Below are 24,302 nucleotides of genomic sequence, written 5' to 3' on the forward strand. Positions count from 1 at the left end.
GTGCTGGTCCATCAGACCGGTAACTGTCTTGCTGTTTTCTCTGGTTCTTTGTTTCTTGGTCTTTTCTCTTCCCGGTTTTTCCTGCGTGGATGTATGGAGACATCCACCAGGTCTACTCAGAAAACCCTTGTCTCCACTGTTTCCCTTTTTTTTTTTTGTCTTTGAGTTGATTTTTTCTTTTACTTCCAGGGAGATCGACCATCCATGGCTGCTGCCTTCGGGATATGCTTGGCCAGTTTGCGAGGTCTCCCTGTGATCGGAACTCATTTGAGTTTCATTTTTTTCTAGCTCCGATGTCACTTCTTAGTTAGTTGACTAGCTAGATTTCTTTGCGTTGAATTCTTGCGTTTGCTTTTACTTCTTGCGTTCTTGTTCTTATTGCTTTGGGTAGGTTTTCTTTAAGCGGGCGTTGTTTTGCCTGTTTGTAGACTATGTAGGCTATGCGGCAACATGCATATAGTAGGATGTCAATGTAAGACTGGTCGGGATTAGGTGGCAGCACACTGAGGCCATGTTGGTCAGGGCAATCTCACAGCGTCACCTCTTTGTTTCCCGGGTGACTGCCGAAGTAGGCCAATACTTTACTAACCTCCTACTCGCTGTCTGCTTTGATCATATCGGCGTCGTTTTTCTGAGTTATTCGCTCCTGATTTACCTTCTGTCTCTTGATTTTGATCTTAGAACTATGGGTCCATCAAACATACTTGTGTCTGACCACTCAGTAAGGTCAATCCTAACGAAGCATCTACCAACACTTGCCGGCGGATCCAAAAACATACGTTCGTGACCAAGTTGTGGGAAGGCAGACCGCATCTGTGACCAACTGAGCTCTCATCGTCGACAGCCAACCATCGGCCCTTGGTAGAGACCATCGAGCGCAAGCTACAATACGGTTGAAGAGAGAGTGTGAGCATGACTGCCACTCAGCCAAGCGCTTTGGTTGGTACCAGATGAGTTGACTGGGAGGTTATGTTGGATTAGCAATGACAACGAGACGCAGCTCACGCTTCACGTTGCAGATTAACAGCCTCCGTCAAGGTGACGACGAGATCCACTGAGATGCTCATGGTAGGAGCGTGTTAGATCGAATGCATGATCCTCATCTATTTCGGACACCTTACGACCGCTATATACCATGCAAGGACGCCTATTCTCCGATTTTGCATGACCATATTCATGGGTTCGGGACTCGTTGAAAGACACAAGAGACATTCAAAGGTCCCCGACATCGGAGAGGATGAGACATCATACAAGCGGTTCGGGGGGTTCTCAGTGAAGTCAATGACCTTCTGCGACCTTCGTAAAGCCGGCTCTATGTTGAGCAGAACTGCTCATACTAGAGGCCAGCGCAAAGCGACCACCGATATACATGTCTCATCCCTCGTCGATTCGTTCAGCTACAGATGAAGATCGGAACATTGAATGTATACAATGTATACTCGTTGTTTGGACCAGACAGCTGTTTTCAACTTAGCATTCTTCACATCACTTTTCAAATATTATTTTTCTCAAAATACGAAAGATACATACGTACATATGGAGAGGGGGAAGCGGGAAAAAAAAACGTAAGGGAGTACTAAAAGCGGAGCCGTATATTACAGGCGGTTTTAAAGGCATGCGGGCCCTTTTGGTTTTATTCGATTTATCACTTTTTGTCTTCATCTACAGTATTTTTGGCTTCTTTTCTGCTTTTCTTGATTTCCAAGTTGGCAAATACAAAAATCGGAAATTTTTGACTCAACGTATAGAAAAAGAAGGAGGGAGAAAGACACTGTCAAGTTCAATCGTTTTCATTCAATTCATCTGTCTAAGTATGCCTCGACGGTCGTCTCGGCCTGATCCTGCGTCGCCTGAAGCGCCTATGGCGTCAAAGCGACGCGCTTCAGCCAGACTGTCCGCCGCCGAACCGGGGGTCAAACGGGTCAAGTCAAAAGCCGACCTGTCCCTCCGCCAGGCAAAGTCCACGACCAGCAAGAGCAAGTACTTCGAGCCGGAAGACTCCGATGAGCCCGACTCTGAGTCCGATGCGTCTGCGGGGGGGTCCTCTGGCTCTTTGTATGAGGAAGCAAAGGAGGAATCCCCCGCCGAGGATGCGGAGCCGGAAGAACTTTCCGACCCCGACGAGGATGCGAGGAAAAAGCCCAGCGCGAGGGGGAAGCGACGACACAGCACCGGCAGCGGAAGCGACCTTATAAAGGGCCAGGAGCTCTGGCGCGAGGGTGTTAGAGCGGGCCTAGAGCCCGGGCAAGAAGTTATCATCGCAAAGCCCAAGGCTCGAGAGGCGGGGAAGATCCCGTACCAGGATGAGACGCTGCATCCCAATACCAGGCTGTTTTTGATCGATCTAGCTACCAACAATGACCGCCAATGGCTAAAAGGTGAGAAGTGCACATACACCCCAGTTATCGAGTTGCTGGCTGACTTGCGCAGCGCATGATCCGGATTACCGAGCGGCAAAGAAGGACTTTGAGACATTCGTTGATTCCCTCACGCCGAAGATTGCAGAGGTAGATGCTACCATCCCGGAACTTCCTGTGAAGGACTTGGTAGGCTTGCGGATACTCCTGTATTTTGTTTGTGACTGGCGCTCATAACCATTTGTCTCAGGTATTCCGCATCCATAGGGATGTTCGATTCAGCAAGAATCCGCTTCCATACAAGGTAGGCTATCTTCCTCCCCGGGTCCTGTCGATGTCCCTGTCGCACGTATACGTATGTGGCGGGTATGCGTATGGTACTATGGGCTGTCAGCGGTGATTGTGCTGATTCAAAATGTACAGACGCATTTCTCTGCTGCCTGGTAAGTGTTAATATTCGATGACTTTTTTGGGAGAAACAAGTCACCTAACATGGTGCAGGTCTCGGACTGGTAAGAAGGGCCCGTACGCAGCATACTATGTCCACTTCCAGCCAGGCTCTTGTTTTGTTGGTAGGTTGTTCCCCGGCTGGTTCCCACTGTTGCCGTCGCTATCCTGCCTTTCCTTTCGTGATTCTCATCCATTGCGGCTAATACCACGCTGTGTATAGGCTGCGGGCTGTGGAATCCGGAGTCAGAGCCACTTGCACTGCTGCGGGAGGACATCGACGAGAACTCGGCTGGCTTGAAGGAGGTACTCCGGGCGCCGGGGATGCGTCGTGAGTTTCTGAAGGGAGTGTCCGACGATGACGATGCGGTTGTGGATGCTTTTACGCATCACAATAAGGAGTCTGCTCTCAAGACGAAGCCCAAGGTATGAATTTTTCTGTTTTCTATTCCCCCTAACCCCAATGTGAAGTATGTTGCCCATTGAGCCAGACCTTACTCCCCGTCATCGCCTTGTGCTTTGGTCGCATTGTCAGCTGTTTTGTTTATTATTTATGGGCTGGGACACGAAGGTCTTCAAGACAGGGGGCACAAGGTTCGCTACCGAGGTTGCGTCCATCGTCCGACCGGGATTGATTGGTCTTGGAAACGGAATTTACTCCCATCCTCATCGACCAGTACCATCTTAAAGGCTTGACGGCAATGGTCTGATGAGATCATGGAGACCAAATCTTTTGGTTGACCAAGAGATGCCTTGGTCGGGCTGATAGGCGCGACCACGGCTTCTCACCCAGATCTGAAAGGAAACTGGTACATGACGGCTCGAGAGAATCCAAGAGATCCGAGTATCCCAAATGCTTGTCAAAACGTCGAAAGAGATGTGGAAGACATACGCGCACGGGGTTACGGGAAAGACCAACCCGTGTTTTAGGCCAATTTTCGCTCCCGGGACGCAACCATGGAACCATGGAACCCAGGAAAGCAATTTGGTAGTCTGATCTCAATGGGGGAATCGCACTTGCTAGAAGGGGATTTATTCCCACGCCGTCGAGTTTGGTTCCATGGTTCACACTTGCGCCAGGATCCACGTCTGATCCAAGGGATTCCAAGGTTTCTTGACCGCTGACACACCTGGGCACCTTCTAGGGTTACGAGGCAGACAACAAGAACATCAAATTACTTCGGCTACGCAGTTTCACTATTGGAAAGCCCATTGCGGACAATGAACTCACTGGAGACGATGCACAAGAGAAGATTGCTGCTTTGGTTAGGGTCATGGAGCCTTTCGTAAGCCTTTGTCCAATCTATCGATTCCCGATTTCCCTTTCCCGCCGGTTTTGCCCCCCTCTTGACTAGTCTGTTTTCCATTCTGAGCTAGCCACTTTGGCGGTGTTACCCGTCCCTTTTTACCCACCCAAATCAGCGCTGGTGTTACTATTGTTGTTTTTTCCCCCTTCCCGCTTTGACAGGATTGGAAGGGTGTTCAGACAATAACCTTTATGCTGTATACTTTGTATTGCTGACCGCTGACCGCTTCTCGTTTCTCGAGCAGGTGACGTATCTCAATGGTGTGGTGATGCCCGATCAATGACATGATTGGGGAAAATCACCCGCGCCTAATTGGCATTGGACGGGACCTCGGGAAGGAGGGGGGGAGAGATCAATCAGTCCTATTTTACCTTCCCTTTGACTTCTGGGCATGCTTGTGTGGTAAGAGAATTGTGGAATGAAGTTGTTCGTATTTGTTACCTGTCGAATTTCACCATTTTATTTTTCCCATTCAACATCTGCCTTTAGCTCGGGTCTTTTGTCTCGCAACTTCTCGACTTGAAACCGGGATCTCATCCCCCACCTTGACGCCTCCTGCACATGGCTTCTTTCGTCAGTCCCCGCCGCGTTTCCTGGATTGCTACTGCAGGCCCAATACTGGCGCGGGGCCAAATAACGTACCTAACACTCGCTCTGCGGTCATATCACCTCTAGTTGCTGCACGCTGCACGCTGCACACTGCGTACGACTACAGCAGGCGGGCAATGCTCCAAATTGAGACATTACTACTGCCTTCCCCCTCAGCATGGCACATATACAGTTCTAGACACTTCGACGCAATACTGCTACCCGCGTCAGCACCCAATGGCTGCGAAGCCCCTCGCGTGCAATATGCAATTTAACCTTTTTACAATCACCCTCTCCTCCCCAGCCAAATCCCGAATGTACAGCATAGTTATGCAAACAAGAGAATACAGAAATTTCAAAATTCAGTGAAGTACTCAGTTGACGCGCATGATATCGCCACCGCAAGCGCCCGCATTCGGCCCGTTGTCGGGCATGCCCGCTAGGCTAAACTTGGGCTTGCAGGCAATGTGGATTGCCCGGATAGTTTTACTCCGCCGTCCCAAATTTTGGCCCTTTGGGATGAGCACCTTCCTTCTCTGGAATGGACTCCATTTATTTGACTGGGTGGTATTGTTTTGTTTCTTTAAAGTGCATCCTGCATGTTTTTGTACGGAGTATGCATTGCGGAGTTTTATTTTTTGGATGCTGTTCATTTTTGGCAGGGTCCAAGGGTATCAGTTATCAGTCCAGCATGTCTTGGTGGTCATGTATCGACTCGGTACTCGGCTGCCTGCGATGCAGATAATTGAACAGCTACACCCAAGGCTATGTTCTGTCTGTCAGTATACTGTCATGGATTTCCACGTATAATCGCAAGACTTACATCCCCACTAGTATTAGGAACTGGTCCCCGAAGACCCCGGGTCATGGTATGCCAAAGTCGTTTGCCAATCACAAAGGCTGTAGCATTTAAAAATCGATACGAGGTACGCAATTGTATGCTCAGAGAATAAGTTGACATATACATGGTTTTGTAAACAATTGGGGCACAAAGCTCAAAGGTGGTGGCCTCAAACCACTAGACACATGGAGAATAAGATATACCTACTCGAGTATTGCGGGGTATGAAACGTTACTTTGACTGCTTAAGGGATATATATTTAGGGCTATGAGCTCACCGTCCATGGCCACCGTAGGTCTATAATCAATTGTGTGTATTAATGCTAATTATAGTCATCGCTGTTCCCTAGATATATCTCCGGAATCAAAGTCTGTATCCTCGAACTATACCAAGTATTTTATCGTCCAGGGGTTCGCAAGATACCTAGGTATACACTTAATGTAAACGTTTAGGGTAGAAATAATCACATGTCAGAATTTGTCTTGTTTGTTCAGTCATGCTGCATCGACAAGCATGATGTTTGTTGAGACTTCGAACAGCCAATCAACCCAAACCCAGGGATCAAGGTCGATGCCTGGGCGTGCGGGGATCGACCTTTAAAACCTTGAGAGAGTCTCGGTCAATTTTATGAGGCACCTGCAGTTGAGTTAGGTTGCTGTACTGTGCCCTAGGTGCATCTGTATGCAAATCACACAACACACAATACCAATCTAGCCGAAAACACATAGGTAGTTTCAAATGCGAAAAGTCAAAAACAAGCCGAAAGAAGCGAAAGGTACTTGAAAAAAGCAAAAAAAAGAAATCGGTTAAGCCGCATATATTAATTAAATGTCAAAGTCACTAGCTCCACGCAGGATCCCGAGAAATCACTTGGCAAACAGCATCCAGAAAAAGCAAGGTGAGATTGACTCGCTTTGTCTCCCGAATGGCGCCCGAATAGAGTTGGGGAGGTCAAGCGTGCAGCATGATATCCTAGTCAGTCTCACCTATGTGACGAGCTAGGTAGACAAGATGGGAAGGGCCAATCAGATGCGACCATTTACGCGGATCACAGACAGAGAAATAATAATTAAGAACTTGTCCAAGCCCAAGAGAGCAAAGAACAAAAGAGCAAAGAAACATCAATGGCTCGGCTAATGATGACTTGTCGATCTCGCATATGCTTTTCCCAGGATCAGGTAGTCATCAGGCATCTCTCATCACACGACCTGCACGTTCGAGTTTGTTGTACACCGACTTTGAAAGCACTGCCTCGTTCCGGCACAGTGCAGGAAAAACTCGCCACGTCAGATCCCCAGCACAGACCTTGACCACCCTGTTATTATTTACCCATTACTACATTGGTGCATATTGTGTTCCCGTGACTGTAACGACATGCGGGCTGCGCCTATTAGTGCCCGACCCGTCTCCATCCTTGCTGATAGACGCGCTCCCGTGTGGATAAAGGAGGGGGGTTCTATGGCTAATAGAAACCTTAGAATCGAAATGAAAACTTAAGGGGAATTTTAAAAGGGGAAAAAAAAAAAACAAAACAAAAAGTTACACTAAATGGAAAGTTGAAACCAGAAAAAAGTACAAAATATGATATAGTGTAAAAATAATAAAAACTTTACGATGGAACGTCGCAGCCTGCAAAAAGGCCCGGAATGGGTCCCCTAGCGTTGGGCTTTCAGTTTCGACAAGCAGCGCTCAGCCCCTGTCGGATGGGCTAGTTTTGGGAACAGCTAGCGCGTCCCCAGGACAAACAGCATCGAGTGGCCAGCATCTTTGGATCGGGTGGACCTTAGCGAGTCTCCGGAGAGTACGCTAGAGTAGAGGGACAAAGCTGAACAGACCACGCCTGAGAGTGGGGAACGGAAAGACGCGGACGGCAATGCAGTCGATTGGGTTCAAAAAACGTGGCCTCAAAGGATTCCAAGGTTGTCTTATATTGGTACTCTATTGTATGCCGTTTACTCCGTATTACCCACACTGTACTATATTTATGTATAAAAACGGAGTCCCAACCGGACACAATATGCATGGACCTATTTTTAGTAGGTACATATTCCAATAACCATATAATGTATATTTGAGCAACTACATAGATGTCGTCTAGTGATAGACTAGAAGATATATGCAAACTCGAAATGCAGACAAATACTGTACTGTAACAACCGAGGTATTTTTGCCAGATGGCACACATGCATAGATCGGCGGGAAGGCCGGAGCGGCCCGTGGGACAAGTACCCCGAAACTTGATTGATTCCAAGGTTAACCCTGAGCAATAGTACTCGTATTATTACGATTTACCTACTTAGGTAGGTATCGAGGTATATTATGCATTCCATGGTTCCGTAGGTGGGCGCCTTTCCCTTTTCCCCGTCGCTATGACAATCTGCTATTATTCATATTATATCTCAGAACCCACATTTCCGGTATATTGCAAATTACTTGGGCTGAAAACTTCATCAGGGATTGGCGGTGACGGGGGCGTACGCTAAATAGCCCCCCGTACAACGTGGTTGTGGCTCTTGGACAAGGAACCCGCCCTGTCAGCGCAGCGCTAATGCAGGTTACCTTGGCTCATTATGGGCTTTCCGGATCCAGTGCTACAGCCCTGGGAACTTAGGGCACTCCACCCCCTTCGTTCTCTCCCTATTTCCCTCCAAAGTCTGGTTCATTTCAGTCATAGAAATTAAGGGATCCGCTCTCGCCACACTTTTTCCTCCCACAGACTTCGCGCCATGCTTCCATTATCCAACTATGGTCTTCTAAGGTTTCTATGGATGCTCCATTCGTGTTGAAGAGTGGCGAGTGGTCCAGCTGAACCCCACTCCCTCAGCTGAAGTCTGATCGCCACGCTTTCACCGCTTGAAATTTTTCTTTCAGAGTACCTACATGCAGTAGCTTCATGTACTTTGATGGACTAGGTAGTCCTGGTTAAGGCAAGAAAAACCACAACAAAGTTATATAATATTGTCATTAAATGGTTGGAATAAAACAAAATAAAATACATCAAACCAACCTCAATGCGCATGGGAATGTGTCGCCCCGACCCGAGCCCATCGCCATGGAAAATGATCCTGGTTCCGCGGGGCCGGTTGCGGTTGTGCGACTACGGTCCGAGGCGGTCGTTCGTCCATGGACGGGTTACGCAACAAGGGTCACTCGGAGGAATTGACGTGCATGGATTGATCCATGCAAATGAGAGGTCACCTGCCACATTCTTGATGATGTCAAGTCTGACAATTGAATCTGATCATGTAGAACTCTTCCTATTATTCTGTAGGTACTGTTCGGTAACACTGTAGAGTGGCAAAACGTGGAAAGTTTACTCTCGGGCGCTACTGCTAGTTGGAGAAAAAAAGGAAAATAATAATAATAAAAATAAAAATAAAAAAGAAAAGAAAAGAAAAGAAAAGAAAACGAAATCAGAAAATAAGAGCGGTCGCCGTTCTCGGCTCCTCAGCAACGGGAAATCTGGTGCCCTAAATTGCAATCCATGGTTCAAAGTTCTTGTCTCCCATGTTTCACTTGACGAAATGAGAGCGTAATGTAAGGTCATCGTACTCGGTGTATCCATGCAAGTATTCGGCATGGACACACAACCTGTTACATACAAGGCGTCCACGAGCGTATAGATACACTGTACAGTAATCCCCCCCTCCATGTCTATGGGTCACTGGCGCCGCTTTAGCCCGCGCTGCCCGGGCTCCACCCCGTTCTCTAAAAATTCCCCTGTGCTTTTCCAATCAAATAATTCATTTCCTTTTATTTCCTTTATTCTCTGCCCATTCCGATCTGAGCTTCTTTTTCTTCTTCTCTTCTCTGCTTATCTTGTCGTGGGGTTTTCAACTTCTTTATATACCTGCTCACGTCATAATCACCGAGGCTTTCTCTTTTTCTTTTTCCTTTTTCCCTTTTTTTCCTTTTTTTTTTTCCCCTTCTGCTTTCCTATTTCCTATTTTCTGTTTCCGTTCTTTTTGGGATCTACCTGCATCTACCCTCCCCTTCCCCTGCGTGACCGCGCTATGCTCACTTTGTCCGTGTGATTCGATCTCCCTTTTTTACAACTCGACGTCACATCCCTGCATCCTTGACTCACCTTGTCTTATTCTTCCCCCAACAACACAAATGTCGGGCAATCCCAACGATCACGACCCTAGCCGTCAGGGTGATCCAAATCGCCAGGATCCTCGAGACCCAAGAGATCCTAGAGACCCTAGAGACACCCAGTGGAACAATCCGGGCGACCAGGCTTCCTACCCAGTATGTCCTGTCTCGGAGCCAGTTCCCAGCGCTGTGACTTTTCGATGGCTCCGGTTGCTGATAGCTTCATAGTATCCGCCGACTTCCTACCCTCCGCCACCTGACCAGGACCGTGCCTATCAATATCCCCCTCCCGCACAATACGCGCCATCGCAGTATCCCCCTCCTCCACAGTACGCCCCATCACAGTATTCCCCGGCGCAGTATCCGGATCCAAGATATCCGCATCCACAAGCCATGAATGCTATCCACGGAGCGCAAGATCCCTACCGTCTCCCACCTCCGCCGGGTCCTTATCGCGCCGATGCATATGGACCCCAAGCAGGACAAGGGCCTTACCAAGCAGCAGCTCCGCGACAGCGAACGGCCATTGCATGCCGGTACTGTCGGCGCCGGAAGGTACGGGGAGAGATTCCTCCCCATGTCCGAGTTACCATGCACTAATTTCTACCCGACAGATTCGTTGCTCGGGATTCGAGACCTCCGCAGATGGACGGTGTAGCAACTGCGTTCGATTCAACCAGGACTGCATGTTCACTCCGGTCTCTTCGCAGACCCAAGCCTTTGTGCCTGCACACACCGCCTACCCTCATCTACGACCTGGACAGAATGGACCAGGGGGTCGCGGTGCACCGCCTGTCCTGTACGGCGCCCACGGACAACCTCTGCCCCCTCAACAGCAGCCACAGGGTCCTGAGACCACCTTGCCGCCGCCCCAAGGGATGTACTATCAAAACGGACGACCTCCCATGGATGGTGCCCCGCTGCCCCTTGCGTCAACCATGCCCGATCCGGTAAGGCTGCCATTCCCCCTCTGGTAAGAGGGATGGACGAGACAGAAATCTGAGCTGATGTTTTGATGCGTAGAGACACCGTCGCGGTTCAAACTCGGGATTCGAGTACCCCGATCCGACCAATCTGGCTCCCGTGACACCCGCTGGGTCTGCTCCAGGATACCAAACTCACACTACGCCGAGCCCTTACGCATATCCCCCTCCGCCTGCTCACGATCGACGCACCTCGCCGCCATCGGCTTATAATTACGATGCACGCCCCTCCTCCTCACCTCACGGCTCGCCCTTCCCACCTATGCAGCCCCACCAGGCGCCTATGACTCCCCACCAGGGCAGCGTGCCCCCAGTCCAGGCTCAACCTGGCAGCGCGCCAATCAAGTCAAGTGGCACCCCTCAACCAGGGGGGGTGACACCGCCGCCAAGCTCTACCCCCGGCGGTTCGCAACGAGGTGGATTGAACGTGCGCGATATGCTGAACCCCGGCGACTCCCAAGGCCGTTCCAGCACCGATAGTGACATGCTCAACGCGCTGAATCGCCGCGGTCCGCAATAGTAATTCCTACGTTGCTGTTTGGCATCCTAGTTGAAACTAGGAAACGCATGAAGAATGCGATGCGGGACCGGTGAGGAATGAGGATCATTCGGAATGGGCCGTGTGCTGGCCACACGTCTCGAGAGCCATGTGTCGAGTGCTGGAATTTCGAAGGAAGATTTGAGGTCTCGTCGGACCGTTATGGACGCATTAGGTTGCAAGGGGAGTTCGGGATGACATTCCCGACAATGACGAGTACCTGGACGATGAACGCGACAAGAACATCACTCTCTGGTCTATTTATAAGGTCATAAAACGCGAACCCACGAGCTTCACGAGCACGAATTTGAACTTGATACTGAGATTTCCAGGCTTATGGGCTCTGGTTCTATCGGCATATGAATTTTTTACTTGTCTTTTTTTTCCGATTTTTCTCGGCTTCGATATCTGAATAATCGCAATTCCGAAAATTGGATTCCCCAGCGTGTGATTTGGCATGGTTTCCAGGTGCATGCAGTTCATGTACTTTCAATTGGGTTACCTCGCATATCACGCGATTCTAGCATGAATGCATTCTGGACTCGCACCATCAGATCACTCTCTCCGGCTGTCTTCTCCGAGGAATTCATTTCATCGCTACCGGGCCGCAGAAATTGTCATTGTTATTTGAATTTCGGGTGGCTATCTGTTTTTGCAATTTGTCTCGCTTTCACTCATCGCGTTTTTGCACTGCTGTCGGCTTTTGTCCTTTCCTCGGGTTCTTCATTTCATTTTATATTACTGGGAAGGCATTCGTCTCTTTACTACTCTTTTACATCTTCTACGATGTATGTGTGGCCATCTGTTTTTTTCGCCTACGCGACTAAAAGACGTGGGTCGGCTGTGTCATCTCTTCCCTTTGCCTTGATTATTCTCGTTGGAACTGTTTTGATCTTTTTATATTTGTTGCTCATTTTCTTTCAGTTGCCTGTCTTTTCGTTATCAAATATCTGCTTATACTTATATCCGGAGGTTGTCTGATCACTCTTTCTGCTATTCAGTTATTGCCGCATGCTATTCCACTTTCCGTTGGGATCTTGTATCTCTGAGCGCTTTCTGATGAAATTCTATGATGCGAATTATACCGAGTATTCCTCCCTGGCTTTGCAGATCCAGCAGACCCGGTCTGGTCTCCGATCCGGTCTGATCCGGGCAAGGGCCATTTCCTAGTTGCCTCTTTATTCTGGGGTTCGCCTTCCCTTACTTCCCGCTTATCCTCTTTTCTTGTCGAGAGTGGAGTGTTAGAGGGGCTGAACGGGTTCTCGGTCTTAGATACTGGGACTATTGGCTGTATGGGTTGTCCCTGCGAAAGGGGGAGTCTTGGCTGCATAATGGAGCTCGAGTGTTGCATTCTTTTCATGCGACATCATGCACCTACCCCATCCAGCATGCTGCCTAGACCGCGTATGTACTTATGTACGATGTAGGCCGGACAGGGGCAGGCGCCTACGGAGGTACCTATGCGAAACCCTACCACGTGACTTGCCCTACTCCGGACAGGGTTCGAGACTACAAGGTCTACGTCGAGGATAGTACAATGCGTGGGCAGTTACTAGCACTTGAATGACACGGTTTAAATACACATTTTCCTTCGGTGATTTAGAGCAGCGAGGGAATGGATGGTGTACAAATATCGACTCGCCGAAATTAAGCATTATGCCACGGTATCGAAGTGCAAAAACAGGAAATAAAGGGAGTGGGAAGCGAGGGATTGAGAAATCTGCTGGAATTGACTAATGGGAAGGAACCCAGAAATAACACACAAGCTGGAAAGAAATGGATAATTAACAAGTAGAGAAAGTGGCTGACAGACAAGAAATGATCGAGGAGAAAAAGAAATGTAAGTATGAATGTGGCCTGCAATACTAAGCCTGTGTCGTTTCCGGGTCTTGGATGAGATGAAAACGAGTGTGGATGTGAATGACCGGACGGTATGAGATGAAAAGGCAGTGCTTTTGCAGGGCTGGAACGCAGCATGCTAGTGTAGGTGTTTTGCGAGTGAAATGTCGAAAAGTGATAGAACATAGTTGGCTGACAGTATTTGAAGGACATACTTCATGGTGAGATAGAAGGGACATCAAGGAAATGCGTCGTGAAATAACTTATTTGTGGTTAGGGACAGAGTCCAGAACGCGCGCCATCTTCTTTGCACGAGATGGGTCTTCAACAACCATGCCACGGCGCGCTAGTGTGTTCTGTACAGTCTCAACGACCTTGCTGAAAGACGAAGCAGCGCCACGCTCCTGTTTGAAGCGAATCAAGCTGAGGTTGGCTTGGTGGCCGTGCTCAAGGACAGTGTAAAATTCAGCAGTGAACTCAACCTCTCGAAGATGGAGGACTAAAGGGCGGTTAGTATAAGTGTTGGATCGGATGAAATGAATAGCTCACAATTTGCTTCGCTGACACGGCCGTGAACAATGCTGTTGGTCTTGTCCAGGTACACATCTTCCATGCCGAAATCCCTCCACTCGCGAAGGAGCTTGTAGAGTTCCTTGCGTCCCTTGACCTTGGATGTGTTCAGTGCAATCACTTGGGTAGCAGGCTTGATCTGGAAGACCCGGGCAAACCAGTTGTGGTTGGCAATTGAGCGACGCTTGTGGCGGGATGAGTTTGGAGGGTCATCAGCTTCGACGGAGCTGTCGGTGTCTGCAAGTCCCTTGCACATCAAAGAAGAGTAACGACTATCCTTGGTTGGCACGGTTTGGATGTCTGTCTCCTTGCCTATAGATTGGTTAGAATATTCGACGGAAGTTGGCGATGTTGCACTCACTAGCAGGAGGTTCTTGCATATTCTGGTTGGACTTCTTGGTCAAGAGTTTCTTGAAAAATCCACCGCCAAAGCGATCCATAGACGTCTTCCGTCTTGGGACTCGCTCCGTATTCTCTGCATTGGGAGGAGAAGCAGGCTCGAGGGTAATCGGATTGTGCACAGTCGTGCCTCCACTGGGAACAATGAGGTGGCTGTCCTTGGGTGGGAGAGCAGGGGGGATTATCAGAGCCCTGAGAGCGATGCTTGAACCATGACCATTTCTTCCCTTCGGAGGCCCGGGCTGTTGTTTTCTTAGGGGACAGTGGGATTTCTTCGATTGGAGCCAGCCCACTAGGTTGACCGGCATGTCGAGATCCAACGGAAAAGTTCCGATCGCTGCCCGCAGACTCACCCATAGCAAATTCACGAACATCGGAGGAAGCAAACTTGCTGTGGTTTTTCTTCCGAATTGTCAGAGGCTTGACTTCCTCCATAGAGCGGAATGAGCTGTGGGGGACCATCCGAATGGTTGCCTTAGCATCGCCGCCCTGGGATGTAGCGAGGGAAGCCCTTGGCCTTTGGTGACGCCGAGGGCTGGTCTCACTGGGTGCGCGGACAGGGCTTGCGGCATCCTCACTGATAGCAGGGAGGAAGGTCTCGCTCGGTGAAGTGATGAAAGGATCTTGAGAAGGTGCTACATCCAACTCTCTCCGTGTACCGTTCTGGACCTGATCTTCTTCAATCAAGCGATCGAGATGAGTGATGACACCAGACAGATAGGCAGGGACATTGTCCTTTCGGCCACGGCTGTGTTCAATGAGCTTTTGGCGTGTCTCGGTGAGCTCCTTGATATTGTAAGATCGGGATGACTCCTGGGGAGTATTAGACACCGCGATCGTTGAAGTAGGCTGAGCTTGCTCGGGGCTTGCCATTGACACTGGAGTTCCCGGGGTTTCGTATCCAGATGCGCCGCTCGTGGTGCGAATGGTTGTAGCAGAGCTTCCATTGAATGCCTCCTCGCAGATCTGGCTGAGCTCATGGGAGACTTTTCGAGTGTCCTCCTTCCATGTGTAGTCTGTATCGCGAACTTTCCTGATTTGCCCCAAGCTCTTAACCTTCGGACCATTCGCTCGCACCACGGTTGGCTGTGCTGGTAGGGGCGGGCTGCTTGGCATGTCCGGGAGATCAAGGCCATCTGCCATAAGTCGCAAGCTGCAGGTGCTCGGTGACCGCTTAATCTCATTTTGCTGCGTTGGTGTCGCAATCTTTCTCTTCTTGGGTTTGGCCGATGTAGATCCATGAGACCGGTTGCGAGCGTGGTGGAAAGAAACGTTGCGACGATAGCCCATGGAGTGTGTCGACATTCCGCGAGCCCTGGAGCTGGAATGAGGTACCTTGGAGGAGACGAAAGACTTCATGGAGCTGGGCCCGTGCTTACGCTTCTGGAGAACAGTGAATGGTGAGCCATCCGGCCCATCTGACTCCTCTGGCTCTTGCTCCTCCGCAATGGAAGGGGGAGGCTTCACCCTCGGCGATGATAGAATAGCTTGGGGGTTTTCTGATGACTCTCGGTGCACAGTAACATTTGCATATTGTGCTTCGGAGCCTGTGCCACCATGCTTGGGTGACCGGTATGGGTCATAGCTCTCCACAGTACCTGAGGACATCGGTTCCTTGAAGGAGCTGAGGCGGCGAGGGAACTCTTTAACAGACGGGAACTGAGCCCGATGCTTAGAACTACCCTGGCCCGTCTGGCTGCGGCCTCGACGAACTCTACCACCGGGGCGGGAGATGTGATGATAATCACTAGCCGAGTACTCTAGAGGCTGTCCTTGGTAGTTTTCCAGCTGCTCATCCCGGAATTTTGCCAAGGCGTTATAGAACATCCGCTCGTGGGTCGGTCTGAGAGTGATTTGTTAGCGTCATTGAGCTCGTCCTGAGAATTAGCAGGGGTACTTACTCGATGCACAGAAGCCTTTGAATTAGGTCGTCGACCTTAACATCATGCCACAAAGTCTGCAGATTGCGAAGGATATCAAGATCAATGTCCTGCCGACTGGACAGGGTTGGACCGCAGTCATTCACCGACAGGGCAGGAGGAGGGCCAACATAGTGATCAACCATGGCATTGTGAAGTTTTTCATATTTGGTCAACAACGGATGCAACCAAATATTTTGCATAGATATCCGATCTTCTGGACGCTTTTGGAGGATACGCTGGATGAGGTCGGCTGCTTCATCGCTCAATTCGGGAGGAATGATGTAGTCTCCTTTCTTCACAAGACGCAGGGTGCTTCCCAAATCCCCTCCATCAAAAGGCAAGTAACCAGTCAAAAGGGCATAGAGAATAATACCACAGCTCCACATATCAGCTCTGTCGCCGCGGTATTTTCGACCATAAATGATCTCTGGTGCTGCATAATGAGGGCTACCACATGAAGTGTTCAACCAATGACCAGCAGGTTGCAGTGCAGCCATACCAAAATCAGCAAGCTTGACATTATGGTTTGAATCAAGCAAGATGTTTTCGGGCTTCAAATCGCGGTGACAGATATTGAAACGATGGCAATACCCAAGGGCCGCGATGATCTGTCGGAATAGTCGCACAGCCTCTTCTTCTGGTAGTGGACCATTGTTAGATACATAATCGAACAACTCTCCACCCTCGACGTGTTCAAGCACAAGGTACCTAGCTATTGTGTTAGTGTGTTTCCAATTCCGAGGGTGGTGTGCACAAACAATTCTCCCCGGTTTTCCCAAACATCATAGAGACTGATCACATTTGGATGTTCAATCAACTTCATGATAACCACTTCACGTTCAATTCCACAGGGCATTTGTCGGGTGGCTGAGTTGGTAGGGAAGTTTCCCATATTACGGTCCATCGCCGCGATACTCTCACTCTGAACCATAGCAGCTGACTTCTTGGAAACGATCTTGATAGCGGCCGTGTGCCCGGTGACAGCATGCTTGGCCAGTCTAACTCGCCCAGTGGCCCCCTTCCCCAGTGTTCGTCCCAGCTGCCATGGTCCCACGTGTGTTTTTCTTTTTCCTTTGGTTGATAATATGGATGCCGCAGACATGATGGAGTTTCGGGCTGAGTCGGGCTGCAGGTCGGTGGCCACGGAGAGGCGCTCATTTTCCTTGTTTCTTTGGGGTGTTGGAGTCATAAGAACAGACATCCGGTCCGGACTCTTCAGGTGCTCGGAATCCTGGATCCTCAAGCGCGGTGTCTCGATATTTGGCGACTTGGAGTTGTTCATCCGGCTCGACACATCTCTCAAGGGCTGACGCCTTTGCTGAGAGTCATTAACATCCGACATTATCTGGTCCATGGTTGCGGTGGTGCAAGACGTGTTGGCGTTGTTCTTTCCACGTCCCCTTAAGCTTGGGTGGATTAGTCGTTAATCTAGATCCCCATTAGCTGACCATCCAACATCAACAACCTTGGAATGATATCGGCCCCCCCCCCCAACGCACAGAAAATTAGATCAAACGCAAAAAGTACAACTCCTTTGAGTGTCAAATGAAAAGAAGTTACGTGTAAAGATCGGCTCCAGAACTCTTCTGGGAAAGGGAAAGAAACAAAAAGAGTGACAAGGACTGGTCAACACCACATCATCGACGGAGATGCGGGAAAAAGGAAAAAAAGATCTTGAGCAAGAAACCGTTAACGACTGGAATTGAGATGAAAACACAAGAGGAAACAAACCATCGGGAAGTGTCAATGTTCATGAAGGACAAGAGGTTGGCTTGCATGCTTCGGCTGGACTGGAATGAGAGAGATTCCTTCCTTCCCATCGGAATGTCCTCAGCACTCTATTGTTTACTTCGTACTGCTTGTTTGACTCCATGGCATGTTTGCCTCTTTTTGTCGTATTTGACCTATTAGCGTGGAGGTGACGAGGCAGAACCGTCCAAAATTCCAGATGTCACTATTCACACTTTACACCTCCCCGAGACTGGCGCCTATTATGAATGAACTTGTTTTTCTTTCTTTCTTTCTTTCTTTCTTTCTTTCTTTCTTTCTTTCTTTCTTTCTTTTAAGATAAAAAAAAGAACACAATCTCAGGTCCAGACTCAAATAGTATATGTACTCAACAGTCTAAACCAGTATAATGCTTACATTGTCAACATCAATTGCGATCGACGGGGGAGATGGTATTCCCCCAAAGAAGGGGGATAATAACAAATCAATCAACCAGGGCTATTAGCTATTTTATCTGTACAGGGATCTATTTGTATTGAACATTCCACATCCAAAGCCATTCATATTCTAATATCCGGTTCTTGAGGTCAAATTAAGAGTCCAGATCAACACGGCATATCGTTCTGATATCCATGGTGATCAAAACAACAACCACATCCCCACCCCCAGGTCGAGTTCAACTATTCATATACATCTGTATGCATCGTAACATTACCAATGCTGCTCACTAATATGTACATCGTTCACATTAACCTCATCTGCAAACCATCGCCCTTCACCATTACCTTCCGGTCCGATTAGAACGTCATTTCCACTCATCATACGTTTGCGCATCTTTCCCGTCTGATCAAAAGTCCAATCTTCCAATCCATAGCACCGCTTCCAGCGCATTCCATCTTCTGCGTCCTGAAACTCGTACCAAAACTGCACAGCGATGCGATCATCCCGGAAAGCGAAAAGTTCTTTCCGAAGTCGATAACTACGCTCACGTTTCCATTTCGCTTGCAAGAATGCGACGATAGATTCTGTCCCGGTGAAAAACGAGTCTCGAACACGCCAGATACATGTTGGGGTGTATCCTTGAGCGACTCGGGCAGGGTCCCTACATCGCACATGGTCAGAGCGGGGAATGAAATCACTACGTCATTTATTCTCGCGAAGCAAAGAGCAAGAGTCCATCTCAAGAAAGATAATCCCTTCTCGTTTGAGGTATGCTCGCATCTGTCCGAGGCGCACAGACAAACAATACAAGTCGGCAAGAATGCAAGGGATGAAACCTTCAATGCCCTTCTTTTGAACACATGGTCTGTCAAGGGCCGTAGTGATAGGAAACCCGAGACGTACCTCGTATTCCACATATCCTGCGCTGCTTTGACCTTTTTCTGCGCAGTCTCCTCGGTAAATGGCGGGTTGAGATCTGCCATGGTGGGAATTTGGGATATGAAATCAGATTTGTCAAGTCGGATTGCGAGGGAAGCTTAACCCCTTCCAAGCCAGCCCTACCTACTTAGACCCGCCCGTAGACAGCATTAGTCAGGTCCCATGTAAGACTGCCCATACAACGCCGTCCAACTACCAGGGCTTTTTTCGCCTACAAGAAAATCTTCCAAGGGTGTGCATGAACATAGCAATAAAATAATTTTATACTTGATTTGCTTTTAGGCAAAATCGATACTTGGGTACCTTAGTGATCCGACTGACAGCCATATAACCGACAAGCAGATATCGTACTGGATCTTGTCACTAAGAATATACATACTTTGGCCTCATGGTATCTGATATAGGCTTATTCGAGAACTAAAGAAGTGTCTTCTGGCTATTCATACTTAAAATTGTAGGATATTAGTTTAACATTATAACTGAACTTTGGGTTAAACGTTGCAGTAATGTGAGAAATATATATTTGCGTTCCAACCAGCATCCGATCTCCCAGTACGTCAAAAATGATATTGTAAATCCTGAGCTAACTTTTATTAGAGGTGGATGAAAAAATTAGACATTAAGTTACAAGAATGCAACCATACGTTCCAAGTTGATGTGATATTTGGTGGCCTTAGTTATGATCGTTGCGGCCTCCAATCTTCGAAGGTTGGAGCTCCCCAAGTCGCGCCAACCCGCAGCCCCAAATGAACTATGCCTAGAGCGAAGCCCGAGGGTAAGAACATAGATGTCTTTTACCTATTAGGTCCATTGTGCTTCCCACTCATGACAGATAAGCCTTTGTTGACAGAAACACGATTATGTATTGCGGTCGCGGGCAACTGCGTCGAACCAAGGGGTTTTGTTAAGCCACATGGTGTGACTTGGGGCATTCGAGATCAAAGGCCCGCCGTGCTTATTATAGCATAATATGCATGTTGCTGATAATAATCCTCTAGGCTTATAATTCTAATGGTTCTTCCAAACCTTCAGAAACATCCTGGTCAATGTGTTCGCGCCTATATGAATATCCATACTAAAGTAGTACTCATACCACGACTATCAATTACCCTGCATTCTAGAAGTCACCCTACAGGCAGATTCAGTCTTACATGCAATCGCAGACTACTTCGTGTTATCCCAACTACGAAACAGTAACCCTCTCGCTTAGAACATAGTGTGCGTGGTCAAACTTAGGTAGTGACATCGGGAGGGCATTGTTGGCAAGTGGAGAGGTAATTATTCCATTTTCCCGCTTCTTAGGTACCGTGTCAAATTCACAACAAAAGAGGAAGAACATCTGACATCAGGATGAGTCGTTCATCAGCTAGACCTCAAATTTAAGGATGACCTTCCCATATCTCATAAAGTACCTAGATGAATATATCTCGATCTTCCATACCTGACACGAAAATAAGCTAGTATCTACTAGCAGTCAGCTTCTGTGGTCAACAATAGTCAACATGCAATCTGCGGACAAGCCGACTCAACCAGGAATTGACCTGGCCCTGCCAAGAGAGAAAACTCAAGAGGAAATCAATATTGAAAAGAGCGGAGATATCGATGCTCTTCAACGGTATCGGCGGAACGTCTTTATCAGAGGGTCGTGCTATATTGGTCGAGCGGTTGAGCTTCTCCGGATAGAACAAGAGCTTCGAAGTACTACCCAAGAAGAGCAATACCTCTCTAAGAAAACCGAAACTACAGGCAGATGGCCATTGTATAGGAATGATACACAGGCCGAACTCCAGACTTTAAACAAGAGGTATTGGTTGCTAGAACGCCAGTGGTGGGAAGTCCGAAACTCATTTGTGGAGGGGCCCCTGATACGAACATTTGACCTATGGCGATCACATCCTCTATGGTATATGCATCGAGTTCTGTTCGAGGATTGTGTAAGGAGGGGAGGATGCTGTGGCCGCAGCTGTGGATGTTGCGTTAATCGCAAGATTGATAAGACAAGGCAGCTTGGAGCTGGACATTGTACTATGGAATGTGGATGCTGTTATCAAAGTCGGGGCTTTGATCTTTCTAAAAAAGAAAAGAAGAAATTGCTTAAGGATTTTCATGTCGTGGATGACAAGGGTCTTTACCGTGAGAGGATCAATCGAGTTTTAATATGGGGGTTATCTCTTGATAGTCATGACAGCCCCTTTGATCTGATTATAATTCCCCCAGGATGCGAGAGGGGGGTTTCAAAAGAGCGGATGACAACAGCCAAGGACGAATCCGATGAGCTATTCATGCTTGTCGACGAAGAGGACTGGGAAGAAGTGCCTTAAGCGTCTGTGCCAGACCAAAAGGTGCCTACTTGCTAACTTGAAAATTTTCTGGAATGAAATCACTTTGGCTTTGAATCCCATCAAAACTACAAGTTGTTAACACCCTGAGCATAACCTACCTACCTAGGTAGGTGTGTTGTTCCTTCCTGTTTAGGACCGTGCCTGCCATTGTAGTTCATGTTTCACGTGGACCCTCCACTACCTTACCACCTTACGTAGAGCAAGATTCTGATTCTGTAAACTTCGAAAACCACTATCAAACAATAAATTTCTCATCGTGAGTCTTTCTAGCACACTTGCCAGAACTCTTCCAGCACACTTGCCAGCACTCTTCCAGCACACTTGCCAGAACTCTTACCAGCACTCTTCCAGCACTCTTCCAGCACACTTGCCAGCAATCTTGCCAGCACTCTTGCCAGCACACTTACCAGCACACTCTTCCAGCACTCTTTCTAGCACTCTTTCTAGCACTCTTTCTAGCACTCTTTCTAGCACTCTTTCCAGCACTCTTTCCAGCACTTTTTCCAACGTTGGCCACTAATAGAAATTACAGTTACTACCCCCTTCCGGACCGAGGCGCGCGACCCGCCGGAGGCAATGGAGCCGCCCAAGGCGGTGCTGGTGATGGCTAGCACCAGGTAAGTCCATTGTGCATCTTGAGTATACTAAAATATAGATACTATATACTATTAACTGAAAATATACATGCCTACATATTATTACGTCGATATTCTTTATGTTCGTGGATTCCTTTTCTCTTTTCTTGACGCACTGGATTGTTCGGAAGTGCTAACAAATTACGCTACAGATTGGACCAGCTTTTTTTCTTTTTTCTTTTTTTTTTTATAAATGATATATGGGCTCTCGATATATAATTACAGAGAGCAAAAGAAATGCAACAACAAACATTATTCCTTCATATTAGCTTTGACCTTCTCCGTAGCATTAGCAAGTATGGATGAAGCACCGACAATATTGTATCAATATAGTTAATCGTAATGTAGATTGAAAATCAATTGGAAGTTGAGAATGTAAGAACAGTACATATTTTTGGGACAAAAGTACATGTATATGCATTGTTCTCAATCATCATTGCAGGGCTCTTTGTCTCGGACAAAGCAAAGTCTAGGATGAAAGTAATCCAAATCCAACGCCATTTATTTCATTGAGCTCCAGGGCTTTCTTAATATTCTACAAATACATGGGTTTACTTCCAAACTCCATATTCTCCTACAGCCTCTCCCACCCAAGGCCAGTACCGCAAGTACTTACCACAGAACTCTACCTTTTTCAGCAAACCTATTATCCATCATGTGCAAAGTGCGTTATAAATGGTACCGCGGCCACTGCGGCATCAGTGGTTGTGGGCACACAGAAGCAGTGTGGATCGAACGCTGCAAAGCAGCGAATGCCCGTGAGAGGCGAGTACCTTGCCCGAATCCACGTCCTGTCCTCCGTATCACCGAGGCTTTTGCGATGGGTCTTTGTCGTCCCTGTCTTGGTTGGGCTGTGTTGATTCCGGGAGCTCCTGAACTGCTTGATCCTGAGCGGGTTGATAGGCCTCGTCGGCAACGCTAAATATTGACTCATGGGCTTCCTAATCTGACTTCTAGCGTCTAAAATGATTCGTAAATAAAGTGCAATTGTCTTACTTTTAAAGACCATAGTAGACCTAGGTTGAATTTTTGAAAGTTGGGCCTTTAGAAATAGTTCGATTGTACATCGTAGGTCTCGACACCAAGGAGTCCAAGTCGGTTCGAGGACCGGGGATTATTGGAATGATCCTCAATATATCGATTGTCGTTCGATCCTTGACGAAACCCCTTCACAGCCTAGACAAGGGTTGATGTGGAATCGCCGCAGTTGGTTGACCGCTCGTTGCCTCTAAGAGATCTACGACCAGTGGTCCCACCAAAGACATCTTAGACTTTTGTACCAAATTCCCCGACAGCAGTATAACCGAGGAAGATGTGTGTGGCACGTATTCCACAAAGGAATTCGGGTGGGTGTTGGTATAGCAAGAAAGGGGTATGGCCAAGGAGTCGGGCGCATGCAACTGGCCAATTTCCGATGTACCGGTATCCCCAGCTCCCGCATCGATAATGACGAGCGACGAGGGATAGAATCCAGCATTCCTTGTGCGGATACCAGCGTTCTTTTTACCGGCCAAAGTGCTCACGTAGGATATTTGGTCGACCTGTTGCCCCAGGAAAAATCGCACGCCTGCATCTTGTGCTGCACGATAGACCTAAATTTCAATATAGCCATCAGCAATCATTCTATTTCCCCCTTTTCCTTTATTGAGATGACCGGTTTTTAGGGACACACTACATTTGTCAAGTCTCCGAAGGGGATGTAATCATCTTTCGTGAACACGGAGACATTTGTGTAGCCTCGTAGAGAAAGATGCAGGGCTACCGAGAGACCAAAAGCACCAGCGCCGACAATAACGATAGAATCTGATGTTGAAACGCCCATGATGAAGTAAAATAAAGTGCATTTCTTTTATTTGTGGGTTATTGAGCTGATATAGTATATTCTCCCCGCATTTCCCCCAAACAGGTTAAATTATACGGAGTTGGAGAAAAGTGCCCTCACCAGATAAGAGAGGGGAAATTATGATCGGGAGGACTCCCGAGCACTCCCGATGTTTTCTCCAATTCTGTTGTTCTATATATATTTTGTATCTCTTGAATCGATCTTAAATCGAATTCATAGAAAGGTGCTGATTCCGAACACTTAAACAGACTTGGTCCCTATGTATCAGAAGGGAGCTCTTTAATGCCTGAGGCAGCAAGGCACCAACTCCACAACATATACAACATAGTCAAATTGACTGGGATGTATCCAGGAAGTACTCGAAGACTCAGAAATAATTGCAAACAAGTATAAATTTGGGAGAAAGCACTTTTGAATGGCTTGAAATATCCCGAGACCCGTGAAGCTCAGCTTCGATCCAAGCGGGGTATTCAATGTTCTCCACACTC

At 48.0% G+C, this 24,302-nt stretch overlaps 7 protein-coding genes across 7 annotated transcripts; 3 read left to right on the plus strand and 4 right to left on the minus strand.

The window, feature by feature from the left end:
* Positions 1-592: 592 nt before the first annotated feature.
* N7519_010321 (uncharacterized protein) lies at positions 593-1,067 on the minus strand (the record flags this gene model as incomplete). The annotated part of the gene is made up of 3 exons (XM_057297094.1): positions 593-676; positions 780-882; positions 1,006-1,067. 3 exons carry the CDS (start codon positions 1,065-1,067, stop codon positions 593-595), a joined length of 249 nt encoding a protein of 82 aa, XP_057144976.1.
* A 746-nt stretch (positions 1,068-1,813) lies between these two features.
* Positions 1,814-4,159, plus strand: N7519_010322 (DUF2461 domain-containing protein; the record flags this gene model as incomplete). The annotated part of the gene is made up of 7 exons (XM_057297095.1): positions 1,814-2,378; positions 2,431-2,546; positions 2,608-2,712; positions 2,781-2,800; positions 2,859-2,929; positions 3,028-3,230; positions 3,950-4,159. 7 exons carry the CDS (start codon positions 1,814-1,816, stop codon positions 4,157-4,159), a joined length of 1,290 nt encoding a protein of 429 aa, XP_057144977.1.
* A 5,497-nt stretch (positions 4,160-9,656) lies between these two features.
* Positions 9,657-11,138, plus strand: N7519_010323 (Zn(II)2Cys6 transcription factor domain-containing protein; the record flags this gene model as incomplete). Its single annotated transcript, XM_057297096.1, has 4 exons — positions 9,657-9,791; positions 9,864-10,190; positions 10,250-10,585; positions 10,659-11,138. 4 exons carry the CDS (start codon positions 9,657-9,659, stop codon positions 11,136-11,138), a joined length of 1,278 nt encoding a protein of 425 aa, XP_057144978.1.
* Positions 11,139-13,258: 2,120 nt separating this feature from the next.
* N7519_010324 (serine/threonine-protein kinase) lies at positions 13,259-17,240 on the minus strand (the record flags this gene model as incomplete). The annotated part of the gene is given in 6 exon segments (XM_057297097.1): positions 13,259-13,494; positions 13,545-13,877; positions 13,927-14,156; positions 14,176-15,807; positions 15,866-16,594; positions 16,645-17,240. 6 exon segments carry the CDS (start codon positions 17,238-17,240, stop codon positions 13,259-13,261), a joined length of 3,756 nt encoding a protein of 1,251 aa, XP_057144979.1.
* A 1,085-nt stretch (positions 17,241-18,325) lies between these two features.
* On the minus strand, positions 18,326-19,038 carry N7519_010325 (nuclear transport factor 2 family protein; the record flags this gene model as incomplete). The annotated part of the gene is made up of 2 exons (XM_057297098.1): positions 18,326-18,716; positions 18,959-19,038. 2 exons carry the CDS (start codon positions 19,036-19,038, stop codon positions 18,326-18,328), a joined length of 471 nt encoding a protein of 156 aa, XP_057144980.1.
* A 3,588-nt stretch (positions 19,039-22,626) lies between these two features.
* On the plus strand, positions 22,627-22,893 carry N7519_010326 (uncharacterized protein; the record flags this gene model as incomplete). The annotated part of the gene is made up of 1 exon (XM_057297099.1): positions 22,627-22,893. The coding sequence occupies one exon, from the start codon at positions 22,627-22,629 to the stop codon at positions 22,891-22,893; it is 267 nt and encodes an 88-aa protein (XP_057144981.1).
* A 247-nt stretch (positions 22,894-23,140) lies between these two features.
* On the minus strand, positions 23,141-23,793 carry N7519_010327 (uncharacterized protein; the record flags this gene model as incomplete). The annotated part of the gene is made up of 2 exons (XM_057297100.1): positions 23,141-23,563; positions 23,644-23,793. 2 exons carry the CDS (start codon positions 23,791-23,793, stop codon positions 23,141-23,143), a joined length of 573 nt encoding a protein of 190 aa, XP_057144982.1.
* Between the last annotated feature and the right edge of the window lie 509 nt (positions 23,794-24,302).

Source organism: Penicillium mononematosum, assembly GCF_028829835.1.
Source record: "Penicillium mononematosum strain IBT 11891 chromosome Unknown utg000005l:1.0-9366267.0:1.0-9372171.0, whole genome shotgun sequence".
NCBI lineage: Eukaryota > Fungi > Ascomycota > Eurotiomycetes > Eurotiales > Aspergillaceae > Penicillium > Penicillium mononematosum.